This window comes from Paramisgurnus dabryanus, chromosome 1, assembly GCF_030506205.2.
Source record: "Paramisgurnus dabryanus chromosome 1, PD_genome_1.1, whole genome shotgun sequence".
Lineage (NCBI taxonomy): Eukaryota > Metazoa > Chordata > Actinopteri > Cypriniformes > Cobitidae > Paramisgurnus > Paramisgurnus dabryanus.
In genome coordinates, this window is record NC_133337.1 from 60,348,568 (window position 1) to 60,376,151 (window position 27,584).

At 39.1% G+C, this 27,584-nt stretch overlaps 2 protein-coding genes across 2 annotated transcripts in view; one reads left to right on the top strand and one right to left on the bottom strand.

Moving 5' to 3' along the window:
* LOC135720639 (double C2-like domain-containing protein alpha) overlaps positions 1-11,080 on the top strand; it is a 59,552-nt gene extending 48,472 nt beyond the window's left edge. Inside the window, exons 9-11 of the mRNA XM_065242838.2 lie at positions 4,816-4,897; positions 6,846-6,942; positions 10,429-11,080. Coding sequence (XP_065098910.1) covers positions 4,816-4,897; positions 6,846-6,942; positions 10,429-10,559 — 310 coding nt within the window. The 3' untranslated portion in view covers positions 10,560-11,080. The remainder of the gene's footprint in view (positions 1-4,815; positions 4,898-6,845; positions 6,943-10,428) is intronic.
* A 5,230-nt stretch (positions 11,081-16,310) lies between these two features.
* On the bottom strand, positions 16,311-27,584 carry LOC135720640 (spartin-like). The gene is made up of 9 exons (XM_065242839.2): positions 27,428-27,584; positions 27,172-27,218; positions 26,450-26,558; positions 26,059-26,327; positions 21,342-21,480; positions 20,914-21,108; positions 20,611-20,769; positions 19,869-19,959; positions 16,311-16,986 (listed from the first exon to the last, which is right to left on the bottom strand). Exons 2-9 carry the CDS (start codon positions 27,190-27,192, stop codon positions 16,785-16,787), a joined length of 1,185 nt encoding a protein of 394 aa, XP_065098911.1. The 5' UTR covers positions 27,193-27,218; positions 27,428-27,584; the 3' UTR covers positions 16,311-16,784.

Sequence of the window (27,584 nt, forward strand, 5' to 3'; positions counted from 1 at the left end):
AGTGGTAAGTTACAACAATTTAAAATAACAAAGAATTTCATGGGTTTTTCTTGCCTTTTTGTTTTTGATTTTGTCCAGTGTAATACCATATTGTTTAATTTCTTTTATAAATTGTTTAAAGTTTGGCTTAGCTTTTGTCCATCTTTTTACATGAATATGATATTTTCCAATTAAAATGAAAAGTTGAATAAGGAAAAAAATCTTACTTTTGGAAACAACACTGTCCTGTACAAAGAAAAACACTACATCATATAGATCAATTTGTATACATATTTCACACATCCTAGACATGAAGTTAGATACATCTACCCAAAACATTTTTGAGTATATACAATCAAAAAAAAGATGAGTGATAGATTCTTTGGCAACACCACAAAATTCACACAAGTTTTCAATATTCAAATGGAAACGTTCAATCACCTCTTTGACAGGGTAAATTCTATGTAAAATTTTATAAGAAACTTCTTTAATTTTATTACTAATAAAAAATTTATTTGATATTAACCATACTTTTTTTCAATTAATATCTTTAAATTTTGTGGACCAAAACACTGTTGAAGATGGTAAATAATTTGTTTTTAAAATATTTCTTATATATTTATTATTACATTTATCTTTCAGTATATCAATATCCCCAATAAACATTGTATCACTACAAAAACTGGTTTGAAGATCAACATTTACAGGATAGAATCCAGGACTTCGTAATAGTAGTACAATTTTATCAGAGATTGCATCAAAGATAATAGCATATTCTTTTGGTCTCACAGGAATCATAAATTTGTTGAGAAATTCAGAATATGTTAAGAGTAAACCTTGTTCATTAAGCAATTGATTAACAGTAAGAATTCCATTGTCGTACCAAGATTTTTTTTTGTACAGGATATCTTTGTTATTCCATATAAAATATCGATGTGGAGAAAAGTTATGTTTATAAACTAATTGCCAAGCCAGCAATGCCTGCTTATGGAAGTTTGCCAATTTAATTGGGATTTTGTCAACCGAAAAGTTACATTTTAAAAGAAAATGAATGCCACCCAAAGAGTTAAATATGTAATTAGGGAAAATATTCCAAATACTGTCTTTATTTTTAATAAATTCAATTATCCATTTTATCTTAAACACGTTATTAAGATCTGTAAAATTTAAGACTTCAAGGCCACCAAAAGCTCTATTATTATTTAGAATATCTTTCCGTAAATAGTGTATTTTCTTCCTCCAAATAAAATCATAAAGAATCTTATCCACTTCTTTGACAACAATGTTTGGTACATCTGCTGACATTGATATATAAACAGACCTTGAAATCCCTTCTGCTTTTGAAAGCAGAACACGTCCATTTAGGGACAGATCTCGCATAAGCCACATATTAAATCGATTCTTAATTTTCTCTATAATAGGCTCAAAGTTTAACTTGCTTCTTTGATTCAAATCTTTACATACCATTATTCCAAGGTATTTGAGATTATCTTGAATTGGTATTCCACAAATTTCCTTCAAGATACATTCTTTAAGAGAAAATAAAATGGACTTATTCTTATTCATCACTAATCCAGAGATACCAGAAAATGTTTCAATACAATTAATAACTTCGCCCACATCATCACTGTTTTTGATAAAAAATTGTGGTATCATCTGCTAATTGACTAAGTTTTATCTCTTTCCCAAACACTGATATTCCTTGAAAACTTGCTTTTTTGATATGTGCAGCCATGACCTGAGTAACCAAAATAAAGAGAAAAGGTGATATAGGACATCCTTGTCTTATCCCACGGCCTATATCAAATCTCTGACAAGTACCGTGGGACAGCTGGACTGAACTATTACATCCATTATAAAGTGTACGAATTGCTTTTTGAAAAAAAAAATCCAAAACCAAAAAAGTCGATAACTTTGAACATAAACGAATGTTCAATAGTATCGAACGCTTTATAGAAATCAGAGGCACCAAAAGAAAACCAAATGTCAGAACCCCATTGATTCTTCCAAAAAAGAACGTCATCTTTGCAGGCATGAGTTTCTTGAATGAAACAAAAATCTGCTTCTTTACCCTTACAAAACAAGAACAGAGCTTTTCTTTTTAACATATCTCGTATTCCCCTGGCATTAACTGAAAATATTGTTATTGACATGAACTCGAACAAGAAGGAAAGAACACCTTAGTAGAACAATTAGGTGAACAATAACCAAATTAAGGTTGAAAGTGTTGAGAGTGTATAATAAAGGGTATAATCTTACTCTCATCTTTTCGAAAATCAGTCACATTCGTAGTCATTTTTGAAATCCTGCTTGCTTCAATTTGAATAAAATGAAAAGAAAGAAACCTTGTGAAATTGTAAATTCACATTACTAATGAATAGAAGCAATATAAATAAACGCACAGTTAGTTTTAGTCTTTAAAGAATAAAAGCCTAAAGCCAACCCATTTTCCGTTTCATAGTCATTTAAGATTCAGATCACAAAGTAAAGAGAGTAGTGCAGGTTTACATTTTAATTTCTTTACCATCTACGATTGCCTTGACTCCCACAAAGAAGGCCTTTTTACCCTCTTTCCGTGCTCTGTCGATCGAAGGCCAAAGGAGATTCCGCGTAGCCCTGTCTTTAAAAGTGAGATCCTCTTTGAAGTACATCTTGTTCCTTTTAAGAAAGTCATTTCCCTTTGCACCTTTCCATGTGAGGTCCCTCGCTGTTCTGGAAGTGAATCTTATTATTACCGGCCTTGGTTTCTTTTCCTTGCCACTATTTGGACTGGGTCTTCCAACTCGATGAGCAATGTCCACGTTGTTTGCCACGAAGTTACGATCTTCTTCAACAACCACCGCTTTGCAGATTTCCATTACACGAGTTTTGACACTATCCTCTGCCTGTTCGGTCAGCCCCTCTAATCGAAGATTCCACCTTCGACAGTAACGATCCTGATCATTTAATCTGTCCTCCAACTCAGAGATGCGCTTCATGTTTTCTTCGGTTTTGTTTTTAAGACTGTCGTTCTACTTTCGAATGTCGAAAATTTCAGAATGCACCACTTCTAAAGCTTCTTTCAAGAGATTGATGCTGTTCGAATTTTCTTTCACCATGTCTTTTATTTCCTCGGATGACTGTCTAATTATTTGTATGATACTTTGCTGCACCTGACTTAAAGTTAGATCATCCGATGCAGCACGTTTTGCTTGCTTTTTCGACGGAGGTGCTTTGGTTGGCGTATTTGGAGTTGAATCCCACTCATCTTCCTTTTCCTGTTGACATGTGTAAGAGTGAGTTTGGCTAATAAGTCTTTTCTCTGTTGATCTCTGAAGTTCGGTATCCATCTCATGGGCTGACGAATCCATGATAATTCCTCTTCTATTCAAGTAAGAAATCGCGGAATTTGTATTAAATTACCTGCAATTATTTATCACTACGCCGTAACAAATGTGACTTTCTTCTTACATAAACTTTTGTAAGATATACCCTATATTGTTTGTAAGCGCTATAACGTGTGCATCTATTCACGCCGCCATCTTGGCCCCCGACTCCACGTCAGCACCCGATGTGTGTAATCAACGGCCGCATGACGTCAACCAGCGTAGCGCAAGCCTAGGGTTCGGTTCGGTGGGAAAAAAATCTAGGATTCAGTCGAACCCGAACCCCGTCAAAAAGCCCAGTATTCGGCCGAATCAGAGTCCGAATCCTGGATTCGGTGCATCCCTAATTGAATTATATATGTACTTTTAATTATATTTGTTTTACTGGCAGACATTTTGTTTTTATGTGCTGCTTTAAGATCATTTTTGTGATGCTACAGTTAGTAAGTGTAACTTGTGTCTATTTACAGTGAAGTGCAGTTGTGAATGTGATTCATACTGACAGATATTAGACAGAGGGTCATAGAAAGTGGGTCAATACAAATTTATTTATTTATTTCAATGCCTCTACGTTAAACTCTATGTGGCGGTTTCCCTGACAGGGCTTTTCTTAGTCCCAGACCAAAATACATGTTTGGGCTGCCCTAATTTGAAAACATCTTGCACTAACAAACTCTATTTCAGTACCATTGTCTTACCATATAAAACTACTTAAATGAAAGCGTTTAAGAGACGCTCACATTCACAAAATACAGTACTAGCAAGACATAAACTTCTGATTTCACATGAGGTTTAGCAATTATCTGGCAAACGTGAGCATGTCTTTTATTATAAACCCCTTCAAAGCGTCTGCCGCAGGCACATATTTTGACATGACGCAAACAGGTTCACATGACGAGCCACACATACATAATGGGCTACATACTTGTTTTGATTAGCTTTGCATCGTGCACCCTTGAAAAAAAAGTCATCAGCCATCATTGAAGGGCATTTTGAAAGAAAAATATTAATATTTCTTATGTGTGGATAATCAAGCGTGATCAAGCGATACCCTTGAGTTTAACTACAAAAAATATTAGAGGTGCCACAACAGGGAAATGTTGTGACTATTCTAGTGGCTGCCATTCAAGATATGTCCCCCATCCAAATGTTTAAATTAAATGACAGGAGGTAGTCTGACAAGGATGTGTGTCTAGTTACACAGTCCAAGGCTGTCAAAAAGATGTATGATTCCTCAGGCCTATTTCAGTGATGTCTGTCAGGTAGTAGGGACAATTTATGCATTTTTTTGGGGGGACAAAAAACAAATAGTTATGGTTACATTTTTTCTACAGGACAATTATAAATATAATTCCTTTATTCATGCTGAGATGTAGACCATTATTTGTATGATCACAAATGCCAAAGGATATTCAGAAGACTTTCTGAATTACTTGAATAAACAGTTGTACTGTTTCTATGTTTCCACCAGATACCTCAAACCTGACCTTAAAAAGAAATCCAAGCACAAGACTGGAGTCATCAAAAAGACTCTAAACCCTGAGTTCAATGAGGTAAATTGTACATTTTGTGTATGCAATAAGATCAACCATCAAGCAATTTCCCTGCCCACAATGAACATAAACAAGCTGTGGGTCATGACAACATTTATCACAAATTGTGACACTACTTTTATCATATATGAAGAGTTTAGATGCAAAACCCTCTAAGTCCGTCTGACATGCCTTCATGCAAATTAGACTTTTATCAGACTCACTCTGCACAGTGGCTCAGTGGGTAGCACTGTTGCCTCACAGCAAGAAGGTTTACGGTTCGAGCCCCGGCTAGGGCAGATAGCCTTTCTGTGTGGAGTTTCTGCATGTTCTCCCTGTGTCAGCGTGGTTTACTCCGGGTACTCTGGTTTCCTCCCACAGGCCAAAAACACGCAAGTTAGGCAAATTGGAGATACCAAATTGTCCCTCCCCCAACTTGTGTATGAATCAACTTGTCTGAATAAAACTTGTGTATGGATTACCTGGTTCTCGCCATGAATTTAGCCGTAGATGCTGGAATGGCATTAAGAAATAAAGGAATAAGAAGATATCATTCGGAGATTTAATATTTGTTTTTATTTGTATGACTCGCAGCTTTACATTTCACTCAAATCTAGTGCAAAAAATGAGGTAATTATTTTTGTTCCTCAAAAAAATTGCATCTGTCTGGGAAATAACTTGGGCTCATACTCGCCATATGTAAAGTCTTATGTAAACAATCTGTGGGTCATCTTTGACTCTGAACTCAATTTTAAAAAGAAAACTAGCTCTGTTGTTAAGAAGAGTTTTTATCAATTACGAATTATCTCTAAACTTAAACCAATGTTAACTTTTCAGGACCTAGAAAAGGTATTTTATGCATTTATATCACTATTGGACTAATTTAATACTCTATATATTGGTCATCCCCATTCCTCTTTAACTCATGTACAGTTAGTTCAAAATGCAGCTGCTAGGCTACTTTCTGGTAAAATAAGGTATAATCACATTAACTCAGATCTGGATTCCCTTTATTGTATTCCAGTTTACTTTAGTTAAAAATTGTTTAACTGTTTTTAAAGCTCCAAGAGGTCAAGTACCCAGTTTTTAAAACACCGCTTAAACCCATATGTACCTTCAGGCTTTCCCTGCTGAATGAATATTGTCTCTCTTTTTAACATTTATATATTTTATGATTGTGTTATGATTGTATGTTATGTCTCTGTACAACACTTTGGTCAGCAAGAGCTGAATTTAAATTTGCTTTAGAAATAAAACTTACTAATATAGTCTGTTGGCTTAGAAAACTGGTGGTTTTCGCAAGGATGTAAGGAGATCTTAAGCTGGGTATCATCTGCATAGCAGTGAAACCTTGTTTCCTGATAACGTCCCCTAGAGGTAACATATATAACGAGAAAACGATAGGGCCTAAAACTGACCCCTGCGGTACACCGTATTTAATTTGCGAGTGACATGACTTTTCATCATTTGGAAAGTGATCACAATGATGATAGGTTACAGAGAGACGAGGATGAGGTATAAAAGGGAGAGTAACTAAAAAACAGAGTCATATTAGCCTAGTTAAATTAATGCAATCATTGTTAAACTGAAAAATTTTTTTGTTTTTAACAGCATGTTGACATTTGTTAATGTTACTTGATACAAATTGAATACAAATTGACTGCATTTGTTCATTTATGTTTAAGTTAGTTTACTGGCATCAACTAATGTTTCAAGTTAAAAATGTTTAAGTATATATTACAATAAATATGTGCTAAATTAATAAATGGTTTAGTATTTATTATTATTTATTAAACACAGTAGGAGTTTTTTATAAAAAATATATTTGGCTTAACTATTAATTTAATGTTTAAGAAAATATTTAAAAGTATATATTGTATTATAATATTACTTGCTAATGTTATGTAAAATTATGAATAGTCTCTCAGTCATTTTTTACTGTTGTCTATTAAAACTTAATCTGTTTCAGGAGTTTTTTTATGAGATCACATTCAATGAGTTATCCACCAAAACATTAGAAGTTACAGTCTGGGATTATGATTTGGGTCGGTCGAATGATTTCATTGGTAAGCAATAATTTATTGTGTTTATAAGCCTGAGATGCCTACTATTTTTTTACATAACAAAATGTGTGACTGACATAATTAAAAAAATGCTACATAGATCTCACTCATTGCATGAAATATTGAGATGAATTTCTAATTCATCTCGGGTTAGCTTTTAAGGTACATAACATTAGATCTATGTCGACCTCACTCACACCGTCACCACGGTCTTACCTTGAATGATGCAATCCTTCAACCTATCCTCGAGACATTATATCAACAAAGTCATGTGACTGACCTTAGGAGGCCTGGCCGCTGTCTATTTTTGTGCAGGTGCCTTGTGTCCCTGAGGATTGTGTGTGGTGTTCCCTTTGACAGAGAGTTGTTTATTTTTTCTCTACAGGAGTAAAAACCCTTTACTATTGATTGTGAGTTAATTCCCGTTTGCTTGCTATCCGCAGTAAGTGGGGTTTGTTAACTTCCCCCCATCGTGCGTTTGCGCACATTATATGGTGGAGGTGTGTTTTTTGCAAATATAAAGTAAAATTAAAAAAAAAATTTGTTTGAGCTTTTTCAGTTTGTAAAACATTGGCATTTTGTGTTTTTTCACTTATTGAAGCTGCCCGGCATTTAGCCTAATTAGTTAATTACTTATTAAGTTAAATTAATTAGGTAATTAGACGCATAATGTCTTTATTTCCTTGTCTTTTGTAACCCTATTTCCAGCTATCAGTAGCTGTTGGACCCTGACCATTGTTGTTTTTTGTTCGCAAAAAACAAAGCATATCATAGTGATGTCGTCACACTTGTGCCGTTTTTGTCAGGTGGCACTGGATGCCAGTGATGGCCATCATGAATGCCCCTCTTGCTTGGGCATGGCTGACTTATTAGAGGACATTGAGAACCCCTGTACAGCTGCGCTAGAGCTGTCTGCGGAGGAGCGTCCCCTAAGAGACCAAAGGGTGGAGAAGTCTATTCAGGCTTCAGTGGTACAGCCTTCACTGTGTGACACAGGGCGTGTTTCTAAAAACACTCCAAGAAGCGTAAACGTGAGCACTCCCCTGACCACAGAAAGGTGCAAGGCTTGGTTCTGTGGCAAGGCCCACTTCAGAGGCCGGACCCTCAAGGGTTTCCTTCTCTGACGGTTTGACTGTCTCGGGGTTATTTGCAGATGCTCAGAAAGGCATGGAGCGCCCCTAGTGGGGCCCCTCAGTTCAATGCAGGCCGCTAAAGATTGGCTTAAATACCATATGCTCCCAACACTGGTATGGGGGATATATGCCTCCGGTCGAATGGGAAATGGCAGCTTTGACGTATCTGGGCCCGGAGCGTGTGACAGCTACTCCACGCTGTCCGGTTAAAGAGTGCAATAAGACTGACCGTCTGGTGTGTCGCATCTACAATGCCGCCACATGGGCGGCTCGCTCTGGTAACGCTCTTGCCATTTTTATTGGCGGCCCTTAGGAAGACTGCCAATCCCGATGACAAGGATACCATGAGTCTCATAGATTCCGCCCTTGTAACCCATTCTTATCTTACCAGAGATATTGGGTATACTATGGCGTCAGCCGTGATGTCACGATGGCAGGTTTGGTTAGGGCAAACGTCTCTACCAGAAAATATCGGAAAGAACTTGTGCAAATGCCAGTTGTCCCAGGACAGCAGGACTGCTTTTGGCAGGACTGTTGTTGCCAGGTATATGCCCAGGGGCTCCCAGCTGCCGCTCCAACCCGCTTGGGGGTATGGCAACCAGCAGACTGTGGCATTCTCACCTCCTGATGGTAGTTATGGACCCTCCCTATGCCGGCAAGGGTTTTGGCCCTACCCCCTGGCCAGAGGTGCTTCTCAGAGAAACCCCCCCACAGGCTCAGGGCCTCATGGGGTTCACCCCTATGGGTATTGGGGTAGCTGCTGGAACTCTTCCCCAGCTGTGCCTGGACAACTGGGCAGGGAAAGGCTTCAGACCCATGGGTACTGCCTACGGCAGGGCTATTCAAATCTTACCCTGGAGGGCCGGAGCACTGCATATTTTTGCTCCAACCCTAATCAAACTTAACCACCTGTGATTGTCTAGTGATCATGAAGACCTTGATTAGCTTGCTCAGGTGTGTTTGATCAGGGTTGGAGCTAAACTATGCAGCGCTCCGGCCCTTCAGGGTAAGATTTGAATAGCCCTGGCCTACGGTATCGAACGGGTACTGACTTCAGTATCGGCGCCGTTCCCGTCCTTTCTCGCGGGTCCTCATGACCTTCGTCAGGGACCCGGTTCAGGCTCAGTTTTTAACCCAGGAGATTTTAATCCTTCTACAGAAGTATGCAATCATGAAAGGCGATCCCAGCGAACAGCTCGCTGGCTTTTATTCCACGGATTGCCTCGTTCCAAGAAAGATGGTGGAAACACTGGTGTGTCTCTCTGGCCGAATCCCTCTTTTCTGTCTAAGGTGGTTAACCCTCAGACTCTTAACCAGGTGATTGAGATAAGCTCCTTTCAGCTTGACCTGGCTCTTCCACAGGGGGATGCGAGCTTGCTTACTTTGTGTCCGGTGAGGGTGCTGCGGGCTTATCTTGCCCTCACTCAGGCTCTGAGATGTTCTCACACCCAGTTTTTTATTTTGTTTTGGGGACAAGAAGTTGGGGCTCCCTGTGTCTTAGCAGACCTTGTCCCACTGGATTGTGGACACTGTCTCTGCAGCCTATTCTGGGCAGGATCTCCCAGTTCCTGCTAATCTGGTGGCCCACTCAACCAGGGGCGTGGCCACTTCCTGGGCTGCTCTCTGTACTTTTTCCAGGTTCTACAGAGTGAATGTGGCATCCCCTGCACTATTGGGTTCCGGCATTCTCATCTCGGCTGCGGGGTGGGTTTGTGATGGGGTAGAGCCCCCTGTTCCTCGCGACCCTGATGGTACTTGTCATCCAAGGTAAGACCGTGGTGACCGTCTGAGTGAAGTCGAAATAGATTGAATGTTATGACTATAACTATGGATCTATGAGACCAAACGATGACCGTCACCATCTCTTGTCATTCAGAACGAGCTGAGGCATTCCAGTCAAGAGTAAGAGGCGTGGCCACCTTGGGGGTTTATAGACGGCGGCCAGGCCTCCTTAGGTCAGTAAGATGACTTTGTTGATATAATGTCTCAAGGAAAGGTTGAAGGATTGCATCATTATTCAAGGTAAGACCGTGGTGACAGTCATCGTTTGGTCTCATAGATCCATAGTTATACTCATTACCTACGATTTATTTGTTCAGCAGACCCTTTTTTCCAAGCGACTTTAGATGAGAAAGAATTTAACTTCAGGTATCTCTTTATATAGAAGTATACTAAATGCACTTTTGCACCTACACAAATGTAATTTGTATTAATATTTTTTGAAAAACTAAAGCTTAATGTGTTGTTAAAATGTGCCACAGCAAAGAATTTGTTGAAGTAATGAGTGTTCATCAGATCATTTAATAAGTACTTCACAATACATGCTAATCAGCTTCAGTCTGTTTGGATCTGGCAGGAGGCGTATCTCTAGGATGTAACTCACAGGGTGACGCCCTTCAGCACTGGATAGACTGTCTCAAAAATAAAGGACAGAAGGTTGAGCGTTGGCATACACTGACCAATGATTTGCCAGGATCAACAATTTAACAGAGCTGAGGCTGGAAATCAGTAGACTTTATCTGTCTCCTGCACTGCTTTACATTTCACAACTGAATTGTGCTACTAAAGTCAAGATCATTTCTCTCATATTCATATGTCAGAAAAAATTGCTTAACTGCATTTTTATTTCAGACTCATACTCTTTATTGTAGACTACTCTATTGTGTAGTTGTAAATGTTTACATGTGAAAACTGCAAATGAGTCTCTAAAGCAATACACTTGTGTTTAACACAAAATATAATGAATTTCTGTTGAAATAAGGCACTTAAGATTTTTACATCATTCCTTAAAAACCTTTATACAGTTAAAGTTACTTTACTATTTGAAAAAATCTTTTTTGCATTGTATTTTATTTATGTATCTAAGTTTCAGGAAATCTAAATGTGTTCTTGTTACAGTGTATTTACACAAGTACAGAGTAATATTATTTAACAACATTTTGTGACACAGCTATTTAAAAAAAAAATCTAAATACATGAGAAAATATTTCAAAAAGGAAATTGGAAAAAGTTTGTGTGGGGGGGTTGGTATATGTGGTTAATGGGGACATGAATGGTATGTTATGATGTTAATAAACATGATTTAAACTGAACAGCTACAAAAAATTTTAAATGGTACTTTTTAATAAATTAGGTTTTTGTGTCGGTTGTGGTTAGGAACTGGGGTAGGTTAGGGGAATAGAACATACAGTTTGTACAGTATAAAATGCATTGTCTATGGAGTTGTCCCCGTACAAACCACATATGCCAACGTGTGTGCATGCGCATGTGTGTGTACACACACCTGTGTGAGCTTTAGTGCGCACCACATTACATCTTTGTTCTGCATCTGTGACTGTTTTTTGCCAAATTCTATAAAAAAAGTTCTCTGTCATACCTTTGTGTATGTGTGTTTGAGCATGTCTTTTCTATATTGCATTTTTGCTCTAGTACCTGCCCTTCTTTTCTGTGTTGAAATTTTCAGATTTATTCTGGATGCATTGATTTTTTTTACAAATAAAAAAGGATTTTTTGTATTTCCCATTCATTTTTAATTGGGTTCATTTTGACCCACCCCCCCCCCCCCCCCCGGGCCACTTTTGTAAAAAAAAAACAAATTATACATCTTCATAAAAACTGCATCAATCCCAGAGAGAGAGAGACCAAACAAACAGAGGAATAATTAACAAAAACAAATGAACAAAACAAACAGGAAAAGGATAAAAAAAACGGCAGACTGGACTAAGGGTGTTTTCACGTTTGTAGTTCGGTTCATTTGGTCTGGAACAAAAGCAAAAAAAGTATACATTGTAAAATTTTTAGCAGTTTTGATTCCTTTTCACACCACACTGATTGGTCTGATCCGCACCAGTTGAAACAAACCAAAATTCTGTCATGTGATAAGATCAACATCACTCATTGGCCACATGTATTTGAACGCATTTCCTAAACTGTTTCTCGATTGATCAGAATCAACGTGCGCGAAATCCCCACAGAACCCCAGAAGTAAACAAAAAAAAAGGATAATACAGCAGACACTGTGGACATACGACTGCGTGCTGTAATTATGTTTCCATGGTTGTTATACATAGTTTGTATCAGAGATGGGGACTCGAGTTTGAGACTCGGACTCGAGTGCAACTTAAGTCGCACACACAGTGACTTCAGACTCGACTTGAGACTCGACCCTCAAAGACTTCAGACTCGACTCGGACTCGAGCCGCGCGACTCGTGAACAATGTTTATTTTTAGAAAACGTCTGATGAGTCGCTGTCATACCCCTCTCTCCGTTACCTACAACCTGCCCACGACGTCACACGTGACGTATCTGCTCCGCGCGCGCGGCCGCGAACATACATGTCGACTGCACCGGCTGCTGCTGTGCCATCTGAAGCTTTGGGTAGTGCTGTGACGGATCCGCGGTTCGGCTCGCATGCGATTCGTGGATTAATATGCAATTTAAATAGGGTAAGATTATAATTAACGTGTTTCTAAGGCTTGCAATTGTTTAAATGGTTAAACAATTTAACCGCAAAAAGGTGCTCAAGTGAGCAGATTTCTGTACGCACATGCGTTTAAATGTGTCCGGTCCAGCTCCAGTCAGGTCCAGAGTTGCGCTACTTTGTGTCATACTGTAGTGTAGTCCATTAACATACATTTGCTGAATAGACCAATGAAAAACAATGTAACATTTTTATGTGAAGCGACTGCTGTATCTTTATCCTGAAGCGCTGTTTGGAATTCACACTCTGCCTGTGTTTGAGCACGCGTTTAAGTCCCCTCAGTAGTGCACATACAGAGAGAAGTGTTTCAAAAGTTAAGCCAAAATAAAATCTTTCTTTTCTTGACAGGGCACATACACACAAAATGATCTCACAGTATTCTTTTTCTAATAAAAACATTTTCGTTTATGTCTTAAGAAATCAGTCAGAAACCAGTCTGGGCTTATTTGTTCTTAATAAAGAGACAGTAACCTCAATTAACCTACTTAAGTCTGTGTCATTTATGTTAATCAAACAACCCAAGACAAACAGAAAATCCCTTCTATTGCTCAAATAATAATAATAATAATATTTCATTTGTACAATAAAGACAGTGTTGTTATCCATTTAATTTAATTTCTGTACCTAATGCTAATTTTAGACCTTACTTAATGTGCAACTTTGTTCTTTTATTAAATGTTTATAATTTCTTTATTTGTTATTAGAGTTTTACTTGTTACAACGAGACTTGAGACTTGACTTGGACTCGAGCCCAGAGACTTCAGACTTGACTTGGACTCGAGCTCATAGACTTCAGACTTGACTTGGACTCGAGCTCAAAGACTTCAGACTTGACCCGGACTCGAGCTCAGAGACTTCAGACTTGACTCGGACTCGAGCTCAGAGACTTCAGACTTGACTCGGACTCGAGCTCAGAGACTTGTGAGCATCTCTGGTTTGTATACAGCACTCTAGACAAACCGTTCATTTTCAAAATGAATTACAGATGCCTCTTGAAAACAATGTTTTAATGCACTACTGTACAAACGGCAAAGACACCAAATATCTGAGGCTGCGCCCGCACCTCCTACCAACTCCAGGTATGTCCACGATCTGTCATTGTGCTAATATTGCTAATAGAAACTGTCAACAAACACTTCCTCATCCAATAATGCACTGCGCAGCTGACTATGGCAGCTAAATGCGTAGTACTTTTGCAGTTAGGTCGGTTTGATCTCGGATCGTGTTCTCACGACCGCCCTAGAGTTCGTTTGAAAGCATACCGAGACCCCCTCTTCAAGGCGGTCTCGGTCCGCTTGTTTGGTCCACTTTTGGTGCGCACCAGAGTTCGATTGCTGCAATTCTTACCTTCCCAAACGAACCACACCAACCGCACACAAACAAGGCAGGTGTGAAAACACCCTAAGACGAAACAAAACTACTAAACTAAGCTAAATAGAACTAGAGATCAAAATAACTGGAAACAAACAAAAAATCAGAGGCCTAAACAGTACAGTACAAGCAATGGTCTGACAAAGACTGAGAAAACATATAGGAAATATATAGGGAAGCTGAGAGGGACAGGTGCAGATAATAAGGCTAAATGAGCAACAATAAAGGTAAAGGGTCAGGACCTGAGACACCAAAACACATGGCATGCTGTCAAAACAACAGTCATGTGTTTCACAGGTACAGGAAACAAAACACTAGGTTAAACACCCATGTGGGAAGAACTGACCGAACTCCTGACAATTTTGACCTCAAGGGCCTTATAAGGGTTACAGTGAGAAAATATACGTTTATTAAACTTTTTATCAATTAAAGTAATTTTTAAGTAGAGCAGCTTTTAACAGTGTATGACACACTGAAAAAATTATACTTTGGATCAACTTAAAAAAAATTGCTGTAATTTGTTACAGCTAAATGTATTAGTTTATCTCAAACTATATTTTTGATTTGGTTGAAACCTAAAATTTTAATTTAATATCAATCAAAATTGTTCTTCAGCCCAAAATAAAAAAAAATTACATTGAATCAAAGTTAAAATATTGATTTTCATGGAGACAAAATTATTATTTTTACTTTGATAAAACTTAAAATGGATGTACTTAGAAGTTATGTTAAAAAGTAAGTTTTTCCAAAAAGTAACTTTGGAAAAACTTACTTTATACAATAACATCCGAGTACAATTTTTATTTTGGGCCAAGCTTAAAAAATTGCTGTAATTTTGTTACAAGAAATTTTATTAGGTTCACTCAAGTTAAATTTGTGCTTCAGTACAAGCTAGATTTTTAATAACATCTAAACAAATTTTTTCTCTTTAGTTTTAAGACAAAATTTTACTGAAATGTTGGTCAACATTTTTTTTTAAACTTTATAACAAATAACAACATGAACAATGAGCATCGAATTTGCATGTTGTAACCCAACACCCACATAGAACCTTATGCATGTATGCATCTCTTTAGAAAGATGATGGACTGTTCACCAACGTAGACTTGTTTTCCGGAGTTAAAACAATTAACTTAACATTATTAAATCCTATCTACTATCTATATACTAACATGTATTTACTGTAAATTTGCTGCTTCGCAACAATGCAACAAGAAATTTGTCAATAGTGCTATAGAAATACATTTGAATGCAAATAATTCCAACACATTCTTTGTTTTAAAGTGCATAATCTCCACTTCTCTGCCACCCTTGTGTTACTCCTAACTAGGTTACGAGACCTCTCCTGGGCCCGTATGTATAAAGCCGCTCAGAGTAAAATTTTTGTCTTAAGTGTGTCAAAATTCTAAGAATGAGGTCATTTTACTCTTATTCCTAAGAATACGTTTGATTTATAAAGCCTCCTAAGTGTTAAGACTAGGTCTCAGCTCCTAAATTATTTAAGAGAGCTGGAGAGGTCTCCTAACCTAGTTAAGAGTAACAAGAGGGCAGCAGAGAGGTGGAGATCATGCACTTTACAACAAAGAATGTTAGAATGACTTTAAATCAAATGTATTTCTATAGCACTTTTGACAAATGTATTGTTGCATTGTTGCAAAGCAGCAAATTTACAGTAAATAAATGTTAGTAATATATAGAAAGTAAATAGAAATTAATATAACATTATGAAATATAAAGAGTATAGTTTTTTTTATAATGTATATTATTTTACACAATAAAACGGATAAGATGTATATTAGTGAAACTTATTCAAGTGCTTGCACAGTACCTATATTTTTATGGGATTATCAAGACAGCGTACTTAAATGGTATATAAATTTGAATAATTTACATTGTAAAAAGTTAAAGTTGGATCAAATTATTGATGTTGCTTAAAAAAATTTATGTTTTTTCAACTTAAATTTTCTCAGTTTAAGTGAAATAATTAAAGTTAAAAATGTTTAAATATTAGGTGTAACCAATTGAAGTAAGTTTTTTAAGTAGAGCCGTTTTTGTGTTTTACAGGTATATGATAGGTAAATAAAATACCATAAAATGTAAATAAAATCTACAATAGCATTTTCAATGCAAAAAAAAATTTAAAATATCTACACTGTAGATTCTACAAGATTGCAATGACACCATTAAATGTAAAGTGATATTAATAGACTATAAAACACTGACCCAAAACATAATGTTAGCAATGAGCAAGCCAAAGGTGAAAGTGACAAAGATGACCTAAAATGGCTGCCCTTAACCTCTGAATCAGCCAATGGCAAACCTGCAACAGTATACAGTCACAGCAGCATGTTACACCATACATTCATGAATTATGAAGACATTACAATTATATTATTAAATATTTTAATTTAAATTTGCTTCACAAAATGTTTAAGAATATTACAAATAAGTACATTCATTTATTTTACCAGCAGTCTGCCCGGCAGCTTATAAAGGAAAACGAAAATCTAAGTGGCCCCGAGACGGGCGACCTGGAGATGGAGGGAATCACTAGGGAGATGGTGAAAACACCACTCTTATGTTACAGTTAGTTTCTGTTGAGGCTATTCGCCTTGATGCCAGAAGTGGGGATATAATCAAACGCCTTAAGCAAAGGGAGACATACTGGATTTATTCTTTGAGGGCCACTAGCCATTCATGTGTATGCATGTGTATGTTTACTTTGAATGCTATGCAGATTTTTATAGATAGATAGATTTTTTACTTTGTCTTGCATTTGTGGTTCATTCTTAATTTTTGAAAGCAAGACCTTTGCTTTGCTCTTGGAAATGGACACCTAAATGAAAGAGGTCTGAACCATCTATTTGTATTCTTTATGTTTTTCAACTTCACTACCTTGCTCATTGACTTCATAATCTGCCAGAATAGCATGGGCAGTCTCTTTGCCAGTCTTCTTGACCATTGCCTTGATTCCCAGGTGGTTGATATTAGTTGCAGCGATGCCCACATTGATGGCTGAGTTGACAGCGTGATCTGTGGCCTGGCCTGCTGCAGCCCCATACCTTGATTACAGATAATCCAGATTGAGTAAATGAAGTGATAAGAGATACAGAGCTGATGGAATAAGTTTTGGAAGACTTGAGTATTCTTAAAGCAAAGTAAAGCAGTTAGTCCAGCAGGGACTCTTAGGGGGCGTGCACACCAAAGCTTTTACGCCCGCGGGTGGCACATGTTTTCAATTGTTTCCAATGGAAGCACTGCGTTTTTTTTAACAGGCAGCAGCTGGCGTATCACAACAACCAACTGGCTCACAGCTCAAGTATCACAGCAACCAAAGCGCTCAGCTGAAGAAAGCTGGCGCTCAGCTGAAAAAACAGCTAGCATTTGGCGTCCTCCAGGCGTTATCAGCCACATAAAAAAGCTTTGGTGTGTCACGCCCCTACTTGAGCTGTGAGCTGGTTGGTTGTTGTGATACTTGTCCAGCCCCTCCTCCACTGTGATTGGACGGCCGTGTGAGAACTGACATTGACGAGCGGAGCTTTTCACCCAAAGTTGAGTCTCTTTCAACTCTCGACACTCAGCGCTGGGCGCGGATAAAAAGCAGAGCGCCGGATTTCAGCGTGGAAAAAGCTGCTGGCTGTTTTAAAAAATGCCGCACTTCCATTGGAAACAATTAAAAAAACATGTGCGGGCCTGGAATTAAAAGCTTTGGTGTGCACCCCCCTAAGGGATCACATTTTCTGGAGAACATTTCGATTTGGAATGTAAAAGTATTTTTGCACATGCTTGTTTTTTAATGTAAAGGTTCACCCTATCTTGCACCCAGCGCAATTGACTTTGTCAGTGACACATGTATCATTCGTATTTTGCACCGGTTTTTCCCTCCACAGACGCACGTCGGCAAACTAGGGAATGAACTTGCGCTCCCTGGGCGGTTCAGCGCAAAAAAGGAGGCGTGTTGCGGCGCAAACCATCCCTGATGCTATTTTGCAGTTTCAAAAAACAATTCCCCACTGACCAAAAAAACTAGTCTAAAGTCAGTGGCGCGTTGCGCGTGGTTCATTATGCTATTTTAAGGGCGCATGCTTGACCATAATGTATAGCATGCACAACGCGCACACACTTTGCTTATCTAATCTACACAGATGCAACAGTTATTTTTGCAAATCATAAATTGTTACAATAAAAAATATTAACACATGAGATAAGGGGAATCATAGTGGTGAGCATTGTGGTGATAGTTTTTATTTATTGTGTGGCTACGTTAAAAAATTCTCATGCAAATAATGTTTAAAATATTTTCATAAGAAACCTTAATGTATATGAACTTGATTTGTAAGTGTACTTTGGGGTTGGACCTTGCTTGCGTTTCTTGGGTCCGATTTCAAAGCCCCCGAAACCCTTTCAGCGGTGAGGGTGGACGCAGATCTGTGTAGAGGCAGATCCACCTCCCGTTACACGGCGTGCCCGATTTATGCTGGCAAGCTTGGGATTCCCCCGTCTCCTGACATCATTGTAGCGCTTGGCGCAACAGTAGGGATGTCAGCTGATGAGAGAATTGTGGCTATTTCCTCTCACGCCTGTTTAACCTACGCGGATTTGGGCGGGTTTCTCCTATCCCCATACAAAACAACTTCTCTGTCTTTGACTGCTCTTACAAGAACGTCGGTCTCCTCGGCTGTGAACCGCTCCTGGCGTGCGCCTGGTAAATCCGTCATAATAATAGCTACCCACCATGGAACTTGCGCCCTTGCGTTTAAAGGGAATGTTGGATAGCGTTCTGATTGGTTTATTTGACGTTACGCCCAAACCACACGTATGAATAATGAACCTACTTCAGACCAACCCCTTATTGATTTGCGCCTGTATATGAAATAGTTATTTCTCCCGCCGGGAAAATAGCAACAGCGCCCAAGATCCGCCCACAAAGTCACTTGCGCATTGCGTTTCGCACTTGCGTTTCAGATTGTTAAAATAGGGCCCTCAATGTTTTGTCTTTAAATCATTATTTATAATAAAACATTAGCATTGCGTGCAAGGGTTGACTTTCTTGAGACAATCAAATCAGCCACACTAGCTACAGCCATGCTTTGGAGTATCAAGGTTGTTTTGAAGAGTTTAGGCCAGGGGTGCGTTCCACTCCAGTTTTAGACACACACTCGCGAACTTCCCTAAGCACTTCCCCTCGGGGGAATCCCTGTCGCCATTTTGAAGTGCGTTCCACTTCGTCAAGTGGACGAGGGAAGTTTGTATGGACAGACCCTCGCTCCCTCGATTTTGACAGAGGGAGCGAGTCTGCTTCATATGTACACTTCATGCAGCTTCATATCCCACAATGCAACACGATTGTGACGTCACTTCAGCAACTCGCGCTTTGCACATGGAGGGGGCGGTCTCCACTTTCCATGTGATCAAGGGCTTAGGGCGATCCATTTGAACCTACTTCAAGTGTTTCAGCAGTAGTGGGCACTCGTACAACGTAAGCAATGACGTACATCCGAGTGAACGAGACTGAGGGAAGTTAGCGAGGGAAGTTCATAAAAAAACGAACTGGAACGCAGGGCTGGAGTGTCCAATCCTGCTCCTAATCTAACACACCTGATCCAGCTAATCAAGGTCTTACTAGGCAGACTAGATACTTTTAGGCAATTGTGTTGAGGGAAGTTTTAGCTAAACTCTGCTGGACACTGGCCCTCCAGGACCGACTTTGGACACCCCTGGTTTAGGGTAAATGTTTCTACTTTTTTTCATTTTGAGGGACTGAAATGTTCTCTAGAACCCTAAATCTGCAAACAAATATATGCAAGAAAGTTGTGTATTTGAGTGCATTTGAGCTTTTAACTTTTTCTCATTAAAGTAATTTGTGTGCTGTTGCTAACAGAGATAACAACATTAGTATGATTAACTTTATAGGAGCAAAAGATTTGAGAATCTGAAGATTTACTTATGTTCTACTGTGGTAACCGTCTCTGTAGCAACACTCTTTGCAATGGTTTTAGCTGCGTCCACCAACCCAGTCCACGTTGTTGCGAATCCTGTAAATGCAAAACACAAAATCCTTTGTTAGTTTTAATGACATTTGAATCATACACTGAATGTATAAAACAACATTTGCACTTATTTATTATGATCCAAGGAAATGTATGCATGCCTGATGTGATTATAACAGAAAATAGGAATAGCTATTAAATCTTTCCCCGCCATTGATGAGTTAACTCGCTTCCCTGCCAATGATGAGTATTTCCGGCTTTTGAGAATTATCCACCAGGTGCTCTTCCGCAACATATAAAACTCGGAAGTATCACACTAGGGCAAACAGCTGTATGTCCTTTTAAGTTTTGAAGATCACTCTGCATCTAATCTCTATAAGGCCTTCACAAAAATTTAATTATCTGAGCTTTTTGCTCAAAATGTGGTGATTTTGAAGAAACCTCCCCATATTTGAGAGGTGATAAAAGAGAACTTATGAAGGTAGGATGAAACTCTTTTTTTAAGTATAGGGTCTGTTCTTTCATTTGATATATTGTATGTTTATATATTTAAGACAAACATTTTTTGGAAAGCATTAAACTTTTGTGAAAATCATGAGAAATGCTGCCGCTGGTTGGCAACTTTAAAAAAATGCTGTCAGGGAAAGAGTTAAATAAAATAAAAAGGTAAGAGATTAAAGATGGAGTACATTTTACCTTGAAACCCACTTGCTACGACCACCATGGCACCATCAATATTGGAGCAGCCATCCTTGATATTCTTTACAGAATCTGGGATAAGCTTTTCTCCTTGCTTCTTGACATGAGGAGCGACCTCTCTGCCAACGTGGCCAGCGACAGTGCACAGTCCATCCACTGAAACAGTACAGAACATAACTGGAACTCAATGGAGCTGTCAAAACTTGTTTCTAATATTCCTTGATCACCTTTATTACTTTAATGTGACATTTCAAGCTACTCTCAGCAACAGTGAATTGATAAAAATAAGAAAATCCTTACCAAGAAACTGGCTGACCTTCACTGTACCTTCTGTGGCTTGTTTGGCTACACTAAGGCTTTTCGTTACGGTTGGGCTGACATAAATTGGTGTGTCTTCTGGCGTGATGTGCTCTCGTAGCTTGGACGCACCATTATGAATGGCTTTTCCAGTGTACTCTGCTCCCTTCACCAGGCCCCAGCTTAGCCACGAAGCTCCTGTCAATACAGTTAAGTATTTTAATACAGAAAAGTAAACATACTGTGTTACTATAGCTTAACTGGTAGAGCATGAAAAAGTTGTGGGTTTATCCTAGGTAACATGCACCAGATGATCAAATGCATACACTGAATTCACTAAAAGTTAAATGTATTGACACGATTTTAATTCAATTCATTAAAGCATTAAGCCATCTTTTGCAAGATGTTGTTTTCTAGACAGGAGCCCTTACCCGTCTGAATTCCCTGTGCCACCTTCTCGCTCCATTCAGGGAGTACCGTCTCCCCCTCTGCAGCAGAGAGCGCTGCTTCAGCTGTACCCATTGGTACCTTCTGGCCCAGGTTAATGGTATATTCTGCATCGTCTGATACCTTGGTGACACAAGATATTGGGCAACAGTTAAAACAGAGCACCATCAAATATGTACAAGCAGTTACTACTAAGCAAATGGTGACCTTTAAAGAGCATTAGACAATATTGTATATAAAGGGGGTAGGGAATCTTGCAAATGTGCTAAAAAAAATTAATCTTGAGCCAGTGAGTCAACAGGGCCTGGTACAACAACAGATTTTTCCACAAACAATAAGGGTGTTTGTTGTTGCCCCTCCTTTTCCTGGATCTGTGACACAGTAGCAGCTGTTTACACTTATGAACAACAAAACAGCTCAAATCACCCATAGCTGGGTTTAGCTGGTTTCCTAAGCCCTTTTCAAACAGACATTACAGAAAATGCACCCAGGATTTGTCCGGGATTGTTAGATTTTTGGTTCATTCACACTGCCAATTATTTGCCGGAATCTGTGGGTACATCCCAATTTGGGTGTTGCGGCCTTCCAAGGCCGTATTTGAAGGCAAATGACATCACCAGGCCGCGACAAAGGCTCCTTTACGTGCAAGCCTCCAAATGTTGCCTTTTTCCCCTGAAACCAAGGATTCATAGATGTATCTTTCACAGCCTTTGCTATCCCAATATTCAATGCGCGCTTGTGACATCTGGGTATTTTTGTTCTTCCCTATTTAAAGCCATTGGGTCTCATTCACTAAGCATGCGTACGGACGTTTTAACTTACAAATCATGATTCAACAAAAACTTTCATACTTAAATGTATTTTAATTGTATGCAAAAATGTAAGAACAACTTAGACCACATGTGTGCAATAATCATGAACAAGGAAAAAGAACTGCACGGGCTGGGGCACTGTGTGCTGTGATCTCTGCATTGCCTCTAACTATTCACAGTTTTGCTCACCCTATGAGGTTTTTCGACCTCTGCTTTGGGGCGAGCACCTGTTGGTTCATCCCAACAGCATGGCGGCTTTGGCGTTTTATGCGTTCACCGTATGCGGCAGCTTGCCCATTCACCTTTTTCTTCCTGGAACCAAATGACACTCAGGTCTCTGCCTTTTTCACATCTCAGTGACCTTAACCATGCAGCAGTTCTGCTCCACGGCAGGTTACGTGGTGTGGAGATTGGTGGTTCCACCCCTAGGTGGTTCAGTTGATATGGATTTGGTTCTACGAGGCTCAAAGGCCTCCTAGATTACCCCCATTGTTAAATGTGGTATTTTATGTCTGAGGCTCGCCTCATCATAGAATACTCTTTTCACATCTGACCTCAGGGCTTTTTGAAGTATCCTTTTTCCCAATGAGCATGAAACATCTCTTCTGGTTATTTAGGGAGTGTCAAGAGCGGGGTGGCCCTTTTTGAGTCCACCTGCTCATGGTTCATGGAGTTTACACTCCTGGCGACCGTTTCTCCCTGGCCAGGTCCCCTTAAGGAAGGACCTTCCTTTTTAAGGGGGGCACGACTCTGCACCTTCAACCAGAACTCTGGAATTTATGTCTGGCCCTTGGACGGGACGTGAAAGAATTAGTTGACCTACTGTCGGCTGTGTAGTGTGTCATCATCACTACGTCTAGTGCCCCCCTGGCAGTTTTATGACATGAAATGACATCTTTTCGTGGGCTGGTGTTCGTCCTGTGCTGAGGACCCACAGAGTTGTCCATTGTCTTTGTGCTCACCTTTCTCTAGAAAGGATGGACAGTCTTTGTCTCCTTCTACCCTTAAGGTGTACGTCCATTTTGGCTAGCCACGTCTTACTGGATGGGTAATCTGTAGGGTCTACCTAAGTCTAGCCTTGTTTCCTCTTTGGACCTTTCTGAAGTCCTTTTGGCCCTCAGAAGCCTCACTTTGAGCCTCAGTATCAGTCAAGCTTAGCACCCTCTGTCAAAAGACGGCGCTCCTGATCACGATCAAGAGGGTTGGGGATCTGCAAGCTTCTCTGCCACCAATAGGTGCCTCGGATCGGCTTCTTCTTACACTATCTTGAGACCCCGGTCCGGCCATGTGCTCAAGGTTCCTACAACTCCCTTTTGAGATCAGGTAGTGAACCTCCAGGCCCTCCCTAGTAATGACCCAATTCTTGCTGTGTCCGGTATGTGCACTCCGCACTTACATTTTCTGATCAGCTCTTTGTCTGTTTTGGACGTCAGCAGAAAGCGAAGGCTATCTCCAAACAGGGGCTTACTCACGGGATCGTTGATGCCATTTTTTGGCATTTTATTCCCAGAATTTGCCCTGTCCCTTGGGAGTACGAGCTTATTCCATTAGTTTCCTCTTGGGCACTGCCTAATTGGTGCCTCTACTTAAGACATCTGCAAAGCTACAGGTTAGGCTACTCCTTACCAGTGATGGGAATAACGGCGTTATAAGTAATTGGCGTTAGTAACTGCGTTATTTTTTTCAGTAACGAGTAATCAAATAAATTACTGTTTCCCCTGTTATAACGCCGTTATCGTTACTGACATTAAAATGCGGCGCGTTACTAAAATTGATCTTACTGTAGTGATTTTCAGCCGCTTATGCTCAGTCTCTCAGCCAAACACTATTTTTCTCTTGTGTGTGTTGTGAGACACATAACGGATAATGATTGGCTTAATTTCCATCGGTAGCCAACCAGAGGCAGAGTTCACAAAAAGGCCCGCCCACACGCGCAGTCCAAGTCAGAGGAGCGAGCAGCAGTGTTAAAAAGTCTGAGCAACTTGGTCACTTTGTCGCTAGATTTAGCAACTTTCTATCACTTTAGCGACTTTATAGGACAAATCTAGCTATCTTTCCCCGCGTGGTTGGAGACTTTTGTAGACTGACATGAAAATACGCGTCATTTTGTCTTCTCAACGAGCAGCGGTGCTGCTGCTGACTGTGCCCTATCTCAAAGCACTGACATGCAGCCCGGTCATCGCGCATCAATCACTCCGAAAACACCGGCGACAGGGCGATGGCAAGTACAACAAGCTCAAAGGTAGCGGTCGCAGACACGAAGTATAAAGCACTACTTTTCCATTGTTGAGGTGAAAGGCAAGAATGTTTGTGTAATGTGCAACTTATGCCCATGAAGAAAAAGTCTCTCCATGTCTGTGGCAAGTAATTCTGATCTAATAAAGCACCTCACATCGTCACATGCTGCCACAAAATTAGTGATTTCTCTTTAGTATCCATTTTATTAATTTAACATATTTAATTTTGTAAGGGGCATTCAAGTTATTTGAAATATTTTTTTTTTTTAAGTAACGCAGTAATTACTTTTCCTGGTAATTAATTACTTTTATAATAATGTAACGGAGTTACTAACTCAGTTACTATTTGTGAGAAGTAATTAGTAACTATAACTAATTACTATTTTAAAGTAACGTTCCCAACACTGCTCCTTACACATTTGCAAGATTTTACCTCCCAGTGTCAGACTGGCATCCTATGCTTTTGTGGAAACCTTTTTCCATCCTTTTTTGGTGTGGTTCACTTTCCCTGTGAACTGGATGGTTATTGACCTATGCAAAGTTCCCTGGCACGTACTGCTTGCTAGCTTCTCTTTGGCATAGGTGATAACTTGCTCAGCGTTGCGCCATCTTACATAGGGAACCCCAAGTGTCACTTCATCGACACAACGTCGAGTGAGTGTCAGAAGGGGAACGTATTCCCCTGAGGGAGGGAACGAGATGTTGTGTCCCTCATGCCACAACGCTGACCTCCCGCTGACCAGCTAGAGCTCCTCAGCACTAAAACTGAATTAAAACGCCGTCCTCGGTTTTATACCAGGATCTCCGGGAATAATATATATATATATATATATATATATATATATATATATATATGCCTCAAAATAGCAATAATGGCAAAAGAAAATGCATCTCAAAATGCATCAGATTGATGCTTTAAAATATGGAATTTAAAAGAAATTATTCTGGGGGCAATGCCCCTAGACCCCCCTAGAGGGGTAATATCCTTCTCACCATTTTCACCCCTGACCCATTTTCATGTCTAAATAAAGTATGTTGGTATATGTTTTGCAGTGTACTTAATTTATGACATATTTCTATTCAAACCATTAACGGATCTGTCTGGTTTCCAATATTTGTCACCTCCAATGTTAAACTCATTCCTATTCCCCTGTCCCTGACAGAGATTATTGCAGGGCTCACGTTCACAAACACACAAACACACACATAATTAAGTATCTTTGATTGATTGTGTAGATGTATGCAGTAAAATCCAGCCCCAATCACATCTACACTCTAAAAAACAAACGGTGCTATATAGCACCAAAACAGTTGCTTTGGATTGTAACGATAGAAGAACCATTTTTAGTGCCATATAGCACCAGTGAAGAACCAGTGAAGCACCAGTGAAGCACCAGTGAAGCACCTGTGTAGAACCATATAGTGCTATGTAGAACCATATGTGGTGCTATATGGCCCCTATATGGTTCTACACTGGTGCTTCACTGGTGCTTCACTGGTGCTTCACTGGTTCTTCACCGGTGCTATATGGCACTAAAATGGTTCTTCTATCGTTACGATCCAAAGCAATTGTTTTGGTGCTATATAGCACCGTTTGTTTTTTTAGAGTGTATGAATTATGTGATAATGTCAAACAACAGCATTTTCTTTACCTGAAGACACTCTGGCTTTCCATATCTCAGCTCTGTGACAAAGTGTTCACAATTCCTGTTGATCGGATTATATGAAACTGTCGTTCCCACAAGACCCTTTGCATCCTTTATGATATCACTGAAGGGTCGAGGCTTATATTTGTAATCCAGAAGGTTGTTGATATGGTACTTATCATTGCCAACCACATTCTGGAGTTTCTCCTGCTTCACAATGGCTATATTAGGCGGTACTGACATCGTACCGCAAGACCCAACTTTAGAATACTCAGCTATAAATGTAAAGGGAAAGTATCTGTATCAATGCTTAGCAATTATGTATTTATTTTTTGTAACATTAATGTGAAACTATAGGACAACAGAAGCAAGTGTAATGCAGTATCTTTTAACCGACAGTCTGAGCCCAGGTGAATCAGGAACCCATCATCAATATAGATAGCCCAGTGTTGGTATCCGACTCTGAAGATTTCAATGAGGTTTCCTGGTTTTGGCATCTTATCATACTAGAAAACAATCATATCAGATGTTACATTTGTGTAGTGAATAGCAAACAAGGCATATTCCATATTCCATATCCCATCTTTATGGCAAGGCCCTATTCAAGCGAAGACGCAAAACAGATATCAATGTCCTATATGCTGTTTAAGAAGTTTTTGTGTACATCAGAAGTGTGCGCATGGAAAGCTGCATCTCAAGGCTCCAGATTTTTCTTAATAGATTTATTACAGCCATGTTTCCCTTGTGTTTATAATACAGTATGAGCCTCTACAAGCCAGAATCTCACAAAATACATACACCGTTTAACTTTCAATAACTTAATACAAAAGAAATTGTCAATAGGCAAAGAGACAGAAAGTGAAACTGTTGCTGCTGGTCTGTAAAACAGTTTGTTATCTTCAAAACAGAAACCAAAGTCCTTTGCACATTCTATTTTATAACTTACTGTTAATCTCTGCATTTCTTGCCAATACTTTGCTATATTCATCAAGCAGTAATATTTACAACAAAGCGCAACAATGACAAACTTTTTAGTTCCATAAGTATAAACTACAAAATAATCATATTTTGTATATGTGTCATTTATTTGTCATTCTTTATATTCTTACTAAGACATACCTGAGTCGGTGCCATGGACATCTTATTAAGCTGCTCTTCTGTTTTTGCTGTAACAGATACAAAATAAAAGACATAAGGTTTTTTGTATAGGTTATGTATGTTTGTCTGAATGATTTCATGAACACAAAACAAATATGTGTTTACTGGCTTTTTCAGGCTTTGAGCATATAGTCCTTATTCATTATTACATGAACTTCAACATTTAGTAAGTTAATCAAGCATGTAGATAAAACACAGTATAAGATTATATACTTACGGTAGTGTGTGTTAGAGTAAGATTACCATTTACGTAAATGTAACACCAGAGGATAAAAAATCACCTGATGATGGTGGTTTATATGGAGGATTGACCAACAGGATTGACCAATCATTGTGCAAAGCATGGTGAGTCACAGAAACCCAATAAAACATCT